We start from the raw sequence: 17938 nt of genomic DNA on the forward strand, positions 1-17938 counted from the left end.
GGACTTGTTGGTGTATTTGGTTAAGGTTTCGGGGGCCTCAGGCGAGTTTCAGATAGTTAACGGATCAAATTCGGACTTAAAGAAAATGCTGGAACTGCTGCCTCTGATATAATCGCACCTGCGAGGGTCTTGGCCGCAGGTGAGATGCCGCAGGTGCGACTGGGTTGGCGCAGATGCGGGACTGTGGCTGGCCTGGGGTCTTCGCAGGTACGACGATTTTTGCAAAAGCGCGACCGCAGATGCAGTCTTAAGCATCGCAGAAGCGGAGGGCACTGGGTAAATGAGGTCCGCAGAAGCACAATTCCTTCCACAAAAGCGGATGCGCAAGTGCGAGCCCAGGCACCGCAGGTGCGAAAATTCCTGGGCAGTGTTAAAAACGAGGGTTTCCGAGAGTTTTCTCCTTTTTGGTCATTTTGGAGCTCGGTTTGGGCGATTTTGGAGAGAAATATTTCTACACAACTTGGGATAAGTGTTCTTGACTCTATTGTGATTATATTTCATGAATTTATCTTTATTTTTTGTGTAAGATTTTCGAATCTTCAAGAGAAATCGAAGGAAATTCCTATAATTGCATAAAACAAATTTTTGAGTTTTAAACATTGATTTGGAGTCGGAATTAAGTGAAATTAGTATGGTTGAACTTGTAATTGGATGAGTTATCGGATTTTGTAACTTTCGTCGGATTCCGAGATGTGGGTCCCACTGCAATTTTTGGAGTGTAATTTCGGATTTTATGGGAAAATATTAGTATTTTGATATGGAATTAATTCCTATAATTGTGTGGACTGAATCAAATTTATTGTGGCTAGATTCGAGCCGTTCAGAAGTTGATACGCGAGGAATGGGAATTCTGGAGCATTGTTTAGCTTGCTCGAATTTTGGATCCGTCTTGTTCGAGGTAAGTGTCTCTTATAATCTTGGAGATGAGGGTATGAACCCTGAATATATGTATTATGTGAATTTTTTGGAGGTGACGCACATGATAGGTGACGGGCGTGTGGGCGTGCACCATAGAAATTATGACGTAATTGTTCCATGAAATTTTATAGTCAAATAATCTTGGCATTTTCCATGCAGTTTTATGTGTTAAAGAAATTGAGCTGAGAATCATATTAAAAATCATGTGAGGCTATGTGCCAGTATTATTGAGACCCACGGAGGTCATATTGTTGTGAATTATTTGTTTAAAAATGAAATTTCATACTCAGTCATATTCATTTTATTGCATATCATATCTCAATCTCTATTATTTATTGTTACATCATATCATCATTTTTTCGGGCTATTTTCATGACATTGTGAGCCCATGAGAGAGAGACTGGAGAGATTGATGACTGAGGGAGGCCGAGAGCCTGACTGTGAGGATATTATTATGTGGATCGGGGTTGCCCGCCTGCAGCAGGCCATATTAACTTTATATATATTATTATTATTATGTGGATCGGGGTTGCCCGCCTGCAGTAGGCCTCATAGGCTTTACTATAGCACGTGAGTTGTCTGTGCAACACGTGAGTTATCCATGCAGCACGTGAGTTGTCTGTGCGGTTTATAGCGCTTGGGCTGAAGGAGCCCCTCTGGAGTCTGTACACCCCCAGTGAGCGTGGTTGATATTATTAAGGGTTGGATCTTCACTGTACATGTATCTTGTCCGAAGTACTATATACCTGGAGATGGATCTTCTCTACGGGCTGCATTGGCCCTATTCGGTACTGAGTGACTGATGATCAGTGGATGTGTATATTCCGGGATGGATCTTTCCTGGGCTGGACTGGCCATATACAATACCGAGTGATTGGGCATAATGAGTGAAATGTGTGAGAAAGTGAGATTGAGTACTCTGAGAGTGTCAGTACATAAGTTCATCTCTAAAATACATTGCATTGACATACATACGTGACATACATGCATAAAGATGTATTTTTCTCATGTTGTACGGTATCACGCCATTCATGATATTTTACACACATTAATATGTGGGCATAGAGAGGTATTTTATACTTGCTATCTGGAAAGAAAATAAAATATCTTATTTATTGTGGACAGGATATTTGGAAAAAAAAAATTACAGTTTTCAAACTTACTCGTATTTTTGGCTTTTTCGGTAAAAAATTTGGGTTTTTACTGAGATACTTGAAAAGAAATGCCTATTTTTCTGGAACTGTGAACGGACTGAGCCTTTTATTTCTGAGATACTCTTTTGTTACATATTCTATATTGTTATGAACTATTGTGAAATATTGGTGTTGGACCCGATCTTTCTGTTAGCTCGTCACTACTTTCAACCTAAGGTTAGGTTTGTTACTTATTGAGTACATGGGATCGGTTGTACTCATACTACACTTCTGCACCTTGCGTGCAGATGTTGGTTGCTGATGTTGCTGTGTTCGATGGGAGCTGGATTTGAAGATGTACCTGCGTCCCGGTTGTAGCTGCCTCTTGTTCATGGTAGCCTTAGATCTATAAAACTCTATTTATGTACTTTTCAAACAGATGGTGTATTTATTTCATTTCCGCTTTGTAAACTCTATTCTTAGAAGCTCATGATTTGTACTACCAGTTCTTGGGGAATGTATTAGATTCATATCTTTCTTTACTTAATTATTTTATTAATTATTATTAAAATTAGTTAGTGGTTAATTGGCTTACCTAGCGGGTTGGGTTAGGTGCCATTACGACAGGTTAGAGTTTTGGGTCGTGACATTGAATTACGAACTGACTTCCCATAACGATTGCACTTGATGTTGTTTACTTTTTGATAGCATTGATATCTTGATTTCCTTTAACTCTCTTTGATTTAGCATTGTCATCCTGATTTCTTGCAATCAAGTAGATTAGATTAGATTTGCACTATTGTCATCATTGAAACTTGGGTATAACAAAATTTGGACAAAATACTTCTATCTAAAACATTAAAAAAGGTCAGCACAATATAATATGGTGTAATTTTAAAGTTTTATATGTGAAACTTCAACACATTGTATTGGAGTTCAAAAACTCCTTATATGTAAAATTTTAGCATAGCGTGATGGATTTTCGAAATTTTTATAGTGTGTTGGAGGTCTTCCATGCTGAATTTTATTTGTATAAGTTTTGAACTCAAGGAGAATTTTCTAGAGCTCTGCTTGTAACAATTCCTATGTAATAAAAAATTTCTGAGGTTCCACTTACACCATTTCAAACTCAAAGAGATCTTTTTAGTAGGCGTTTGGCCATAAGTTTCGGAAGTTTTTTTGTCAAAATAGAAAATTAAATTCAAATATATATTTATTTATAGAAATAATTAAATCTAGTTGTTGGGAGATTTTGAAAAACAAAATTTCAAATCCCAAATATAGCTTTAGACCTTTTTTTGGGACAAATCATGATCATTTGGGACTTTTTAGCTCAAAGAAGGAAGGGAAAAAGAGATTTTAACATGTCAAAATTTATCCCAAAATTCATATCCAAATACATTTTTAATTTTAAATTAAACTTTCCCTAAATCACCTTTTTCAAAAAATATTTGAGAACCTAAGTCCAAACGGGTCATGTAATACCCCTTATTAAAATAAGAGCATTTACCTAATTACTATAAAAGCAATAAAGGAAGAAAAAAAGGAGTGCAAGTGGGCCTTATCCCATCATAAACGTAAATAGCATCAGGGGAAGGGAAATAAGCTAAAGAGATTTGGGGGAAAAGTTTTAACCAGCCACTTTTGAGAACAAAAATAATGTTAGACTTGTGCCTCTCTTTCGAGTGAAGGAGCACGAGGAGTACTCAACGCAGACTCATACAAAGGATGAAAAAAAAAAAAAAAAAAAAAAAAAAAGAAAAGAAAAGAAAAGAAAAGAACAATAGGAAGAAAGAAGAGAAGAACCAAAGATTTAAACTTCGGCAGAAGCTATGAAGATCATCTCTTCAAGAAGCTTTCAAAAGCCTTCTCTTGCAATTAGAGGAGACGTGATTGAAGGGAGATTGGAGAAACGGGATTTTGGCAGCAAGAATCTGAGAATAAAGGAAACAAGGAAATTCTTGGTTCTTCTTCAGTAACGCCTCACGCAGGGAAACAAATATATAGAGAATCAAGCTTTGAAAGGTAGTTCTCTAACCCATGACCATGAATTTGACTTTTATATAATATGGGCAAGCTAAATTATGATTTAGTTGAATTTCTCATGGCATGGGTAAATAAAATTGGACAAATTAAGTTTCAAATATGAACCCCGAGGGTTTAGTATTCCAATCTAGTTATGAATTAGCTAGCATGCACAAGGAAATTAACACGAGACGATTATAGATTGATTGAAAGGAGTCTCATGAATTGCTCGAGGTGGCAAGCATGGTATTTGGACAGGAATACTGTGAGTAGTAATCTTACCACAATTTAGGTTTCTACAACTAGCATGATTTACATATGATTTTAATATGAACATGTTACCGACCGTTTTGAATTTGCATGTGGGACGAGTTCTTTACTTGATATGATACAACTATATTTATTTGAGATGATTACCATTATTCTGAATATCCTCATTGTTACTGAATATGATTTATCGCTACTTGAGATAAGATTTACCGTTGTCGAAACGAAATTTCATGATTTGATAAGAACCGAAATATTCAATATTGTTTTAAAATATTTTCGTACTAGTATATACGGATTACAGAGACAAGTATAAATGGGAGTAGACTTTGAAGTATTCTGTAGCTAACGGCGGGTTCGTTAGACCTGGTGCACCTTGTAATTACCGATTACCGTTACAACCCTCGCTAGTGGGAAGGTAGAACTAGCATACCATTACTGATTTCCCTCTAGTAGGGACTACCGTTATATTTGATTTCTTGCGAAAAAGTCCACAGTTATACCGATTACATGATCCATTCATTGAAACCTCCCAAACATGAATATTGATATTACACAGTATTTACCGAGCTTATTATCGAATTGTCAATTGATTTATATCACAGGAAACACATGATGAGACTGATTATTATTTATTGTTTCTGAAAGGGCATTCTTATGATATTTTCTGTATACTATACTAGCATGTTTTCTGACTTGTCCCTAATAAAAACGGTTGTGGTTAAGTGTTATTACTCACTGAGCTAGCGACTCATTCCCCGCTAATTTTTTTACAGAGACAGCAGTTGACGCGGGCGAGGATTTCGTTAATTAGAGCGCACGGGTTGATAGTTCTTGGTGAGTCTCGCACTTGTTCGCGTGGGCGGAGATTTTATTTATTGTTATGGTCTTTTCTTTGAACTCTTAGAATCGCTACATAGTCATTCTTTTAGTATCATGAGTATTCTTTTGTTATTATAGACTTATGTTGAGTATCGCTCATTCTTATCAAAGTTGCTACTAAGTGCCAGTCATGATCCTAAATTGGATCGTGACAGGTCCTTAGAGTTCCGGTTGCACCATTTCTAACCCAACGAGGTCCACTTGTGCAATTTCGAATTCAAGGAAATTTTTTATGGGTGGTACCTCAGCGCCATGGTTTCAAATGTACAAATAAAATCATAATTGGGTAATTTTATGGTGATACGAGAGAATATAATGGGTAAAATTTTGGATGGTATCTGAGAAAGTAATTCCTTCATGAGTTTTTTTATAGAGTTTGAATTGAAAAAAATTCAAACTTCATGATTTTTTTCTTGGAGCTCCATGAATTTTTTGTGAAGATTTTGAACTCCAATACAGTATATTTACTGCGAAACTTTCCTTTGTACTCCAGAGAGACGGCAAGACGGTCCTTTTTCACAAACAGATTATTTATCAAAGCTGGAGTGCTATTACCATTTAATTTATCCTTTGGCTGATGTGTTAGACTGAGTTCATGTCCAAAAATAAAATACTAGTACTAGTTTAAAAAAAATAGATACATTCACAAAACAATAACTGGTTTGTTTCCATATACCGTCTTCTGATACTAATTTTAATCAAACACTTACAAATATGTTACTCATAATTAGTCAACACAACTTCGATAGATATTCTTCATTAGAGAAAGCAGAAAAAGGACACAGAATAATCCGTTTTCACTTCCTCAGCATTACGGATTCTTGTAGCACATGAACGGTTTATCATAATATAATCAATCTTTGACGTCGTCAAAATTTTAAAAAGAAAACGAGATATTAAAATAGAATTAATATTTTAGGCACAATCTATATATATAAAGGACTTAATATGGAATTCTTAGAAACATATACTACTAATAATTAAGTGATGGGGGTGCTTCAGATCTCTTTCTTTCTCTTAATTGGGATGCTTGTAACCACAAGTTCTTCTGTGTCAAGTTATAAGATCTCAGTTCCATTTAATAGAAGCAGTTTTCCATCAGATTTCATCTTTGGAGCTGCCTCTGCTTCTTATCAGGTTTTTGTATTAAATATCTTTGTTAATGCATTTCTTCATATATAATTCGTTCTAATGCCTATATATGTACGTTTGCATAGTATGAAGGAGCAGCAAATAAAGATGGTAAAGGTCCTAGTATCTGGGATACCTTTACCCACAATCATCCTGGTAATTAATGTCCTTTCCCCTCTAAATTAAAGTTTAATTCCGATCCGATCCATAATTTTAAAAGTACAATATTTCATTATTTCCAATATCAAGATTTTTGAAGGCTTGAACCATTTAGGTTTAAATCCTGAATTCGTATTTATCATAAAGGTAGAATACTTCTTTAGATGTAGTAGCAAGTATTTGTTAGTAGCAATCTTTGTTAAGGGAAACTTTCCAAATCTCTAGTTTTATTTATTTATTGTTCGTCCAAGTGAAATTTCTTAGTAATTGGATGTGAGCTAACAAATTTCAATGATCGTCATTGTATCCATTTTATGTTTCTTTCTTAGCTTGTTTCGAACATTGCTAAATCTTTTTCTTGTCTATTTATTAATGACACAGTGAGAATAATTAAGTTGGCAAATATAGGGATCCGATTTACGACAAAAATAAATTATACAGTTTTGTTTTTTATTTCCTGATGTTTCTGCAGAAAGGATAGCAGACCGTAGCAACGGTGACGTAGCCCTTGATTTTTACCATCGCTACAAGGTATTAGTTCAAGCATTTTAAAGTAAGAAGCAAAAATCCAAGGAAACGAAAGTTTTTGACAATGGAAATCCATGGTTCTAAATGCTAAACTTCTATTTTAATTCTACCCTATTATTCAATGTTCCTTAGGATGACATAAAGCTGATGAAATTTGAAGGGTTAAATGGTTTCAGATTTTCCATCTCCTGGTCAAGAGTTTTACCATGTAAGAATACTTCTGTTAGATTTACTTTATTGCAACATGTTATATGTCACGGCCCAATTTTCCCTCTGTGTGACATCGTGACGGCAACTAGTTTCTACGACTAGATAAGTCTAATATTTACGGAATAATAAAATAAAAATATAAATTTAACAATTAACTGTAGCAGTAACAACATAACTGGATACCATGACACCTGGCATGTAATACACAAAAATTCCAAAACCCGAAATATCATGAATCACAAACTACAGAAGGAAAGTCTAGTGTGTCTATACATCACAGTCTAACAAAGGAAAAATACAGAAGATAATGGACATGGGAAAGAGTAGAAGGGGACTCCGAGGTCTGCGGACGCGACAGATATACCTTGAAGTCTCCAAAGCTGTCCCGGCTCACTAATAGTGCGGCTGATAAGGAGCACCTGGATCTGCACACGAAAAATATGTGCAGAGAGTAGCATGAGTACACCACAATCGGTACCCAATAAGTGTCAAACCTAACCTCGGTCGGGTAGTGACGAGGTCAGGTCAGGGTCCTACTGGTATATATATAATAAAATAAGGTAGAATAAAATACCGCAGTAAAATAAAGACTGAAATTTAACAGGAATAAAATCATAAAAGACAACAGCTCAGTACACAGAGATAACAACAGGGGATCTCCCGAGATACTGTCTCGTAGTCCCAAACGTAAATGTGTAGTATAGGGGATCTCCCGAAATACTGTTTCGTAGTCCCAAAGTAAATATGTAGTACATGGAGATCTCCCGAAATACCGTTCCGTAGTCCCAAAATAAATATGCAGTACAGTGGGATCTCCTGGAATACCATTCGGTAGTCCCAAAGTAAATATGCAGTAAAGGGGGATCTCCCGGAATACTGTTCCGTAGACCCAAAAGTAAAAATACAGCTCAAACAATAGAATTAACAGCTACAACACGAAATCCTACAATTTATACAAAGTACAAGTCAAGAAAAAGCAAGAATTTCACTAAACATGCTGCGCGGAGTTCAGATAAGCAATTAAGGCAAGTAGACATGCTACTCTAATCTAACAGGATACTACACATGTTGATGTAACTCTAATAAGAAGGAAACAGGTTATTACTTAGCATATATCGGGTTTTTACAATAATTAGCTCGTGTACGTACTCGTCACCTCACGTACACGGCGCTCACATATCAAAACAGTATCAAATCCTAAGGGAATTTCCTACACACAAGGTTAGGCAAGCCACTTACCTCGAACCAAGCTCAATCAATCGGTCACAATACCTTTCCCACAAATATCCGGCTCTGAATGACCCAAATCTAGCCAAAAGCAATTACATATCATAAATAGAACCATAATAGACTCATCTAATTAATGAAATCAATACTTTAACAAAAATTTCGTTTGCCCTAAAAAGTTGATCCGGGCCCACATCTCGAAATCGGGCAAAAATTATAATATCTAAAAGCCCATTCACTCACGAGTCCAACCATACCAAATTTATCAAAATCCGACCTCAAATGACCACTCAAAACCCCAAATCAAGCTCTTCAAATCCCTAGCCTCCAACTCCCAATTTTCACCTTAAATACACACTAACTAGGTAGAAAAATAAATGGGGAAGCAAGATTATTGATCAAAAATAAGCACAAGGGACTTAACTCAAAAAACCCCTCAAAATGCTCCCAAGAAATCGCCAAACCCGAGTTTAAAATATTGAAAATGAGCAAAAACCGCGAACCTTTGATTAACAAAATATCTAGCTATTTTGTCAAAAAAACCCGAATTTGGTGATAGAGTAAACAAAATATCTAGCTACTTATTTTAGAAAATAAACGTGGTTATTATTTGGTTAATTGACAAGTCAAGTGGCTAGATATATGAATTCTTTTTTGTTTAATATTGCAACAGCATGGTTTTCTACCAATTGGCTCCATTTGATTCTTTAATAACAAATAATCTCATAGATTGGAAGTAGTAATCGCTCGCATTAATGACATTATACAAATAATTTCCCCAACTAACGAATCTTATCTTCTTCTTTTTTATACTTTGTCTCAGATGGGAAACCTTGTAGAGGAGTAAACAAAGAGGGCATTGCCTTCTATAACAACCTTATCAATGAGCTCCTAGCTAAAGGTCAAATATATTATCTCTATACATTTATTTTTTAATTCTTAACTTTTTCTTATTGCGACTAAATAAGGGGCGAAAACACGTTTAATTAAGTTTAATTCTCCCACAAACCCATTCAGGTATACAACCTATGGTTACCCAATTCCATTGGGATCTACCTCAAGTTCTTGAAGATGAGTATATTGGCTTTCTAAACCCTCAAATTATGTAAGTAACACTTCTATAAAATAAAATTTTTTTTATTCTTAATTTTTTTCTAAAAGAAGAGAGATAGTAAAGTGTGTAACATTATTATTGTAGCTTTGATTTTCGAGATTATGCGGAGTTGTGCTTTAAAGAATTTGGTGATAGAGTAAAACTTTGGACAACAATAAATGAGCCAAGTGGTTATGCCCTTACTGGTTATGACTTACGCATTTTCCCCCCTTTGAGATGCTCCATTGGTTGTATTGCTGGAAACTCTGCCACTGAGCCTTACATAGTTGCCCATCACTTGCTTCTTGCTCATGCACAAGCAGCTAAGTTATACAGAGTGAAATATCAGGTAATTAATTGTTATTCCCGCCAATATTGTTGTATTTGTAAATAATAATTCTGCAAAATATAAGTTAACGTAATGAAATAATAATAAATTCGAGTCCACTGAATTCACAGTGTTTCCTTAAGGAATTTAATCCCCTCCTAGTACCCAAGGTAATGGATTATTTCCTCTCAGGATAGAACGAATAACACACTGGTGTAGCGGTACTTCAAACCCCAGTGTTTCAGCGAACACAAAGTTCGGTAGCAAATCACACTTACAGTTGCTTTGTTTGAAGTTAAAAACAATGCAGAACGAATGAGTATAAACTCAGAAAATCGTATGGAAATGCTGAGAGGAAGGAGTGCAAATGTATAGCCAATTTATTGAGCGAATTGTGTGTTGTGTGTTGAGTGTCTTTCTTCAACATCTGCTGCACATATATATAGCAGCAAAATATTGAAGAAGACCAAACGTCCACCCTCCATGGTGGAGCAAGCATTACATGTTTGTGGAGCAAGCACTTCATGGTGGGAAGAGCATTAGGCGGCTGCCAAATGGTCAATACACGGATTGGAAAATATCCGTTACAAATGCGGATAATCTTACGTTAATATTTACTATTAACAAATAAATTTGGTCCAAAAAATTAATCAATCAATCGATCATTTGACCAAATCCAAATCCAAATCCAAATCCAAAGCCGAAGCCGTAGACATAGCCGAGCGAGCGACGACGACGACGGCGCGAGGCTTGCTTTCTTCTTAACTCTTTAAGAGCTACAAGAAGAGCAATTATATATATACCCACCAAAAATGTCTTCCTCTTCCAATATGGGACAATGTCTCATTGTCAAGAGGGGAAACTTAAAATTTTACTCAAAATTTTATTTTTCCTCCATTTCCCATTCACCCTCATTTTAAGAATATTTCATCTTAAAAACAAAACCTCAACAATCCACCACATGAATGGGGAATGGCTAACACTTCACACTTACATAGGTGATTCCTAAACGTGTCATCCTGTAGATATACTATTTGATATACCTCGTATCAAATTTAGAAATCATTAAAAAGCCTTAATGCTTTATTCTTAGTACTGAACATTGTCTCATCACGAGAACGGACTAAAATTTATTTGACAATGTTGAACCGTCATTAATGACTTTGTTTGATCTCCTTGAACCTAGATCTTGGGATCTCCAGTCTTCTAGGTAGTGTTACCGCCACAATGACTTGTTCTCGGCCATAGCCCCATTTCCCTTGATGATTTCTCAACTACCTCTCTAGTTAGGCCTTTTGTAAGTGGATCCGACATATTATCACTTGACTTTACATAGTCAATCGTGATAATTCCTCTAGAGAGTAATTGCCTAACAGTTTTATGTCTTCGTCGTATATGACGAGATTTACCGTTATACATAACGCTCCCAGCCCTTCCAATTGCCGCTTGACTATCACAATGTATGCATATTGGTGCCAACAGTTTGGGCCAAAATGGAATGTCTTCCAAGAAATTCCGGAGCCATTCAGCTTCTTCACCGGCTTTATCTAAGGCTATGAATTCAGCCTCCATTGTAGAGCGGGCAATACATGTTTGTTTGGACGACTTCCAAGATACCGCTCCTCCACCAATAGTGAATACATATCCACTCGTGGACTTAGAATCAGTTGAACCGGTGATCCAATTTGCATCACAGTATCCCTCAATCACCGCAGGAAAATTACTGTAGTGCAATTCAAAGTTCTGGGTATGTTCTAAATATCCCAAAACTCGTTTCATTGCCATCCAATGAGATTGGCCTGGATTGCTCGTATATCGACTCAGTTTACTTATAGCACAAGCTATATCTGGTCGTGTACAATTCATGATATACATTAAGCATCCCAATACACGAGCATAATCCAATTGTGATATGCTTTGGCCTTTGTTCTTTGCTAATGCAAGATTCACGTCAATTGGAGTCTTTGCAACTTTAAAGCCCAAGTGCTTGAATTTTTCAAGTATTGTCTTAATATAATGAGATTGTGACAATGCCAGACCTTGAGGAGTCTTATGGATCTTAATTCTCAGAATTAAATCAGCAACTCCCAAGTCTTTCATATCAAACTTGCTATTGAGCATACGCTTAGTAGCATTTATGTTGGCAATGTCATTACTCATTATCAGCATATCATCCACATATAGGCAAACAATGACTATGTGATTTGGAACATTTTTAATGTACACACATTTATCACATTCATTTATCTTAAAACCATTTGACAACATTATTTGGTCAAATTTCGCATGCCATTGTTTGGGTGCTTGTTTTAGTCCGTAAAGAGACTTAACAAGTCTACATACTTTCTTTTCTTTACCTGGAACTACAAACCCTTCAGGTTGTTCCATGTAAATTTCTTCCTCCAACTCTCCATTCAAGAAGGCAGTCTTAACATCCATTTGATGAATTTCAAGACCATACGCTGCAGCTAATGCTACCAACATTCGTATGGACGTAATTCTTGTAACTGGAGAGTATGTATCAAAGTAGTCTAGACCTTCTCGTTGTCTATACCCTTTGACTACGAGCCTTGCCTTGAATTTATCAATAGTGCCATCATCTTTGATTTTTCTCTTAAAAATCCATTTAGAACCCAAAGGTTTATTTCCAGGAGGAAGATCAACCAATTCCTATGTATGGTTGTTCAATATGGATTCTATTTCACTATTGACTGCCTCTTTCCAAAATAATGGTTCCGAAGAAGTCATAGCTCTTTAAATGTTTGAGGCTCATTCTCCAATAAGAAAGTCATAAAATCTGGTCCAAATAAAGTAGACGTTCTTTGACGTTTACTACGTCTTGGATTCTCCTGATTACATGTACTTTCTTTTGTTTCTTCCCGAGGTCATTTAGATCCTTCATCAAACGACTCACATTCCTTTTTATACGGATATATATTTTCAAAGAACTCAGCATTATCTGATTCTATAACCGTATTATTATGAATGTCGGGATTTTCTGATTTATGAACCAGAAATCGATATGCTTTACTATTTGTCGCATATCCTATGAAAACACAATCAACGGTTTTCGGTCCTATCTTTACCCTTTTGGGTTTAGGAACTTGCACTTTTGCCAAACACCCCCACACTTTAAAATAATTCAAGTTGGGCTTCCTTCCTTTCCATTTTTCATATGGAATGGATTGTGTTTTGCTATGGGGCACTCGATTTAATATTCGATTAGCCGTAAGAATGGCTTCCCCCCACAAGTTCTGTGGCAAACCAGAACTTATCAACAACGCATTCATCATCTCCTTTAATGTGCGATTCTTTCTTTCCGCAATCCCATTAGATTTGGGCGTGTAAGGGGCTGTTGTTTGATGAATAATTCCATATTCTAAACATATTTCTTCAAAAGGAGATTCATATTCACCACCCCTATCACTTCTTATCATTTTTACTTTCTTGTTAAGTTGCGTTTCAAATTCATTTTTGTATTGCCTGAATGCGTCTATTGCTTCATCTTTACTATTCAGTAAGTAAACATAGCAATATCGAGTACCATCGTCAATAAAAGTTATGAAATACTTCTTTCCACCGCGAGATGATATTGACTTCATGTCACAAATATCTGTGTGAATTAAGTCTAAAGGATTTGAATTCCTTTCAACTGACTTATAAGGATGTTTAACATACTTAGATTCCACACATGTTTGACATTTTGATTTTTCGCATTCAAACTTGGGCAGTACTTCCAAGTTAATCATTTTTCGCAAGGTTTTATAATTGACATGACCCAAACGTACATGCCATAAATCATTTGACTCAAGTAAGTAAGAAGAAGCTGAAATATTATTATTATTTTCCACAACCATTACATTTAGGTTGAAAAGGCCCTCGGTTAGGTAACCTTTTCCTACAAATATTTTATTCTTACTAATTACAACCTTGTTTGACACAAAAACGCACTTAAAACCGTGCTTAACAAGAAGTCCAGTAGAGACTAAATTCTTTCTCATTTCGGGAACATGAAGGACATTGTTCAAAGTCATGACCTTGCCAGAAGTCATTTTCAGAAATATCTTTCCATATCCTTCAACTTTTGCTGTTGAAGCATTTCCCATATAAACTGTCTCTCCGGGTTCAGCAAGAGCATAGGTAGCAAAAGCCTCTCTAACTGCACAAACATGGCGAGTGGCTCCTGAATCAAACCACCACAGTTTAGGATTTCCCACCAAGTTACATTCAGAAAGCATGGCACACAAGTTATCAACATCATCATGGTTTACTACCATGTTTGCTTGACCTCTTTTCTTGTCTTTCTTTGGAGCACGACACTCCGTAGACTTGTGTCCAGTTTTCCCACAGTTGTAGCAGTTTCCACTTGCTTGGGTTGTATTTCGGACCAGAAGCCTTCTTCCTCTTTTTGTTAGCTTCAACAATATTTGCTCCCATTATTGTTGAATTTCCACGGCCTCTCCTTTCAGCAGCTTTATTGTCCTCTTCGATTCTCAACCGAACAATGAGATCTTCAAGGGACATTTCCTTTCGTTTGTGTTTCAAATAATTTTTGAAGTCCTTCCACAACGGAGGCAACTTCTCAATCATTGCTGCTACTTGGAATGCTTCGTTGATGACAAGACCTTCAGCAAGTAGATCATGAATAATCACTTGCAATTCCTGGACTTGGGTAATAACAGATTTGCTATCTACCATTTTGTAGTCCAAAAATTTTGCGGCAACGAATTTCTTCATTCCGGCATCTTCAGTTTTATATTTCTTTTCAAGCACATTCCACAATTCTTTTGACGTCTCCACGCTGCTGTATACATTATACAGATTATCATCCAGTCCGCTAAGAATATAATTCTTGCATAAAAATCAGAATGCTTCCATGCTTCAATCACGAGAAAGCGTTCATTATCTGGAAGATCAGGAACATCTTCCTTGATGAACTTCTGTAGACATAACGTAGTTAAGTAGAAGAACATCTTCTGCTGCCAGCGCTTGAAATCAATCCCGGAAAATTTTTCGGGTTTTTCTGCCGGTGCCAACGCCGGTGTTCGGCTTGTCGATGCGTTGGCAGTTACCATCGGAACAGCTTGGTTTTCGCTTTCAGTCATCATTTTTTCTGTAAAAGAATGACACAAACAAACGTTTAATACACGTTTTCAAACTGGAGTAAAAATCACGTAGATTTTAATATCCAACAAAATGCCACAAAGGCTTAACTCTCCAAAACGGGAGTACACAAACCACAAAGGTTTTAGTTTGCAGAATAATAAGAATAACACCAATACAGAAATTAATATTAAATTCCTTAAGATTGTTATTCCCGGCAATATTATTATATTTGTAAATAATAATTCTGCAAAATATAAGTTAACGTAATGAAACAATAATAAATTCGAGCCCACTGAATTCACAGTATTTTCTTAAGGAATTTAATCCCCTCCTAGTACCCAAGGTAATGGATTATTTCCTCCCAGGATAGAACGAATAACACACTGGTGTAGCGGTACTTCAAACCCCAGTGTTTCAGCGAACACAAAGTTCGGTAGCAAATCACACTTACAGTTGCTTTGTTTGAAGTTAAAAACAATGCAGAACGAAGGAGTATAAACTCAGAAAATCGTATGGAAATGCTGAGAGGAAGGAGTGCAAATGTATAGCCAATTTGTTGAGCGAATTGTGTGTTGTGTGTTGAGTGTCTTTCTTCAACATCTGCTGCACATATATATAGCAGCAAAATATTAAAGAAGACCAAACGTCCACCCTCCATGGTAGAGCAAGCATTACATGTTTGTGAAGCAAGCACTTCATGGTGGGAAGAGCATTAGGCGGCTGCCAAATGGTCAATACACGGATTGGAAAATATCCGTTATAAATGCGGATAATCTTACGTTAATATTTACTATTAACAAATAAATTTGGTCCAAAAAATTAATCAATCAATCGTTTGACCAAATCCAAATCCAAATCCAAAGCCGAAGCCGAAGCCGAAGCCGAAGCCGAAGCCATAGCCGAGCCGAGCGGGCGACGACGACGACGGCGCGAGGCTTGCTTTCTTCTTAACTCTTTAAGAGCTACAAGAAGAGCAATTATATATATACCCACCAAAAATGTCTTCCTCTTCCAATATGGGACAATGTCTCATTGTCAAGAGGGGAAACTTAAAATTTTACTCAAAATTTTATTTTCCCTCCATTTCCCATTCACCCTCATTTTAAGAATATTTCATCTTAAAAACAAAACCTCAACATTAATTATGTTTGATTTCAATTTATATGGCATAGTTATACTCGAAACAGAATCTAAGAAAGAAATGAAGACTTTTGAAACTTATAATCGTAATATATGTGTGACTATAAAACTTTTGAAATTTTGATTTTTAACATGCTATAACATTTACGTGAATATAAAAAACTTTTCATTAAGAGTATAAACTGAAAAGGGGGAAATATGAATATTCTTTAAAAAACAATGCAACTAGCTAGTCATTTCTATGAGAATATTGTCACCATTGGAAATTATTTTATTTGCTTGAAATCTAAGAAATATTTTTGAGAAATTATGCAGGCGTCACAAAAAGGGGAGATAGGAATAGTACTAGTGGCTAGTTGGCTTGAGCCCTATTCCAAAATGAAGAAAGATTTAGAAGCAGCTCAACGAGCCATTGACTTCTCCATTGGATGGTGAGTACACTTTCCATAATTAATACTCTCATTTTATATCACACTAGACACAAAAGCGATAAAGTCGATTTGATTTCTGCATTATATTAGTGATAATAGAAGAGATTTTTAATTTAATTTACATGTTCTTTTTTTCAGGTTTATGCATCCATTAACATATGGTGATTATCCAGAAAGAATGTGCAAAAACGTAGGAAATCGTTTACCAAAATTCACAACCGAGCAAGCTGAGATAGTGAAGGGATCCTGTGATTTCATGGGACTAAATTACTACACATCATTTTATGTAGCAGATAATATATTTACTCCAAGTAAAGAGAACATTAGCTACTCAACAGATTACCAAGTAAATCAAACAGGTTAATTTCTCTAAGACTTTAATTTGTGAACCAATATACAGATTCTCCACCTCCTTTAATTTTTCATCTTATTGTTTTATAGTTTTTTATTAGACACAAAATTCTATATAACATTTTTTATCTTTTGTTGTTTTCTCTCTTTTGTAGTGGAAAGAAATGGAGAGCTCATCGGTGAACCGGCACGTCTTCATTCTTTTTCATGATAAAGAAATTGCCATATATTTTATTTAATGGTTTAATAATATTACGTTTGTCTTTTTCTTTTTCCTCTTCATCTTGGGATGTAGACAGGATCGGCCTTTTTTTTTGTTGTCCCAAGAGGACTTTTAGAAGTTCTTGTCTACACAAAAGAAAAGTATAACAATCCAAAGATTTACATAACAGAGAACGGTATGATAAGAAATTAATTTTCACAACTGTCTTAACTAAATTAATTTTGCCGGATTATTTTAGTAGAAATTGAAATGTTATTTGTTTAATTATCAATAGGGATGAGTGATGGCAATGTAAGAATGGTTCAAGAAGGAATCAAAGACTTTCAAAGGGTGGATTTCCTACGTCGCCATCTCATGGCCCTCAACACAGCCATTAAGTAAGTCTATCCTTCACAAATATAATTTTGTCTTTCCTTTTCTTTTTGCTAATATCTAAAACAAAACTATCTTGCTCCACTAGTTAATGATTTTATCTAATGAATATAAGTGAAATAATTACTTAACTATCCTCATTATTGTTGGAAGGTGTTTAAAAGGAATGAAGTATTCTCTGTTTCTTATATAGAACCACATCATACTTGGTAGTCGGTTGAATCATATGAGTCCACTATTGTGTAAACTAGCAAAAGCATTTTAGTGTCGGCCAACAAAGGAAATAAGTTATACAAAAGAAATATTGGTTGTAGTCTGGACATCGTTTATTATGGCAAAATATATTTTTGTTCCTTGAAATAGTTTTGAGGCTCTTTTTTAGGGTTAAACTTAGTTATATCATGTTGAAACGGT

At 35.8% G+C, this 17938-nt stretch overlaps 1 protein-coding gene across 1 annotated transcript; it reads left to right on the forward strand.

The window, feature by feature from the left end:
- Positions 1–3638: 3638 nt before the first annotated feature.
- On the forward strand, positions 3639–17534 carry LOC104103475 (furcatin hydrolase-like). Its single transcript, XM_070175996.1, has 13 exons — positions 3639–4076; positions 5120–6362; positions 6443–6512; positions 6988–7046; positions 7176–7251; positions 9304–9381; positions 9498–9585; positions 9679–9922; positions 16463–16578; positions 16717–16937; positions 17085–17116; positions 17225–17327; positions 17427–17534. Exons 2-13 carry the CDS (start codon positions 6213–6215, stop codon positions 17531–17533), a joined length of 1344 nt encoding a protein of 447 aa, XP_070032097.1. The 5' UTR covers positions 3639–4076; positions 5120–6212; the 3' UTR covers position 17534.
- Positions 17535–17938: the final 404 nt, after the last annotated feature.

Source organism: Nicotiana tomentosiformis, chromosome 1, assembly GCF_000390325.3.
Source record: "Nicotiana tomentosiformis chromosome 1, ASM39032v3, whole genome shotgun sequence".
In the NCBI taxonomy this organism is placed as follows: domain Eukaryota; kingdom Viridiplantae; phylum Streptophyta; class Magnoliopsida; order Solanales; family Solanaceae; genus Nicotiana; species Nicotiana tomentosiformis.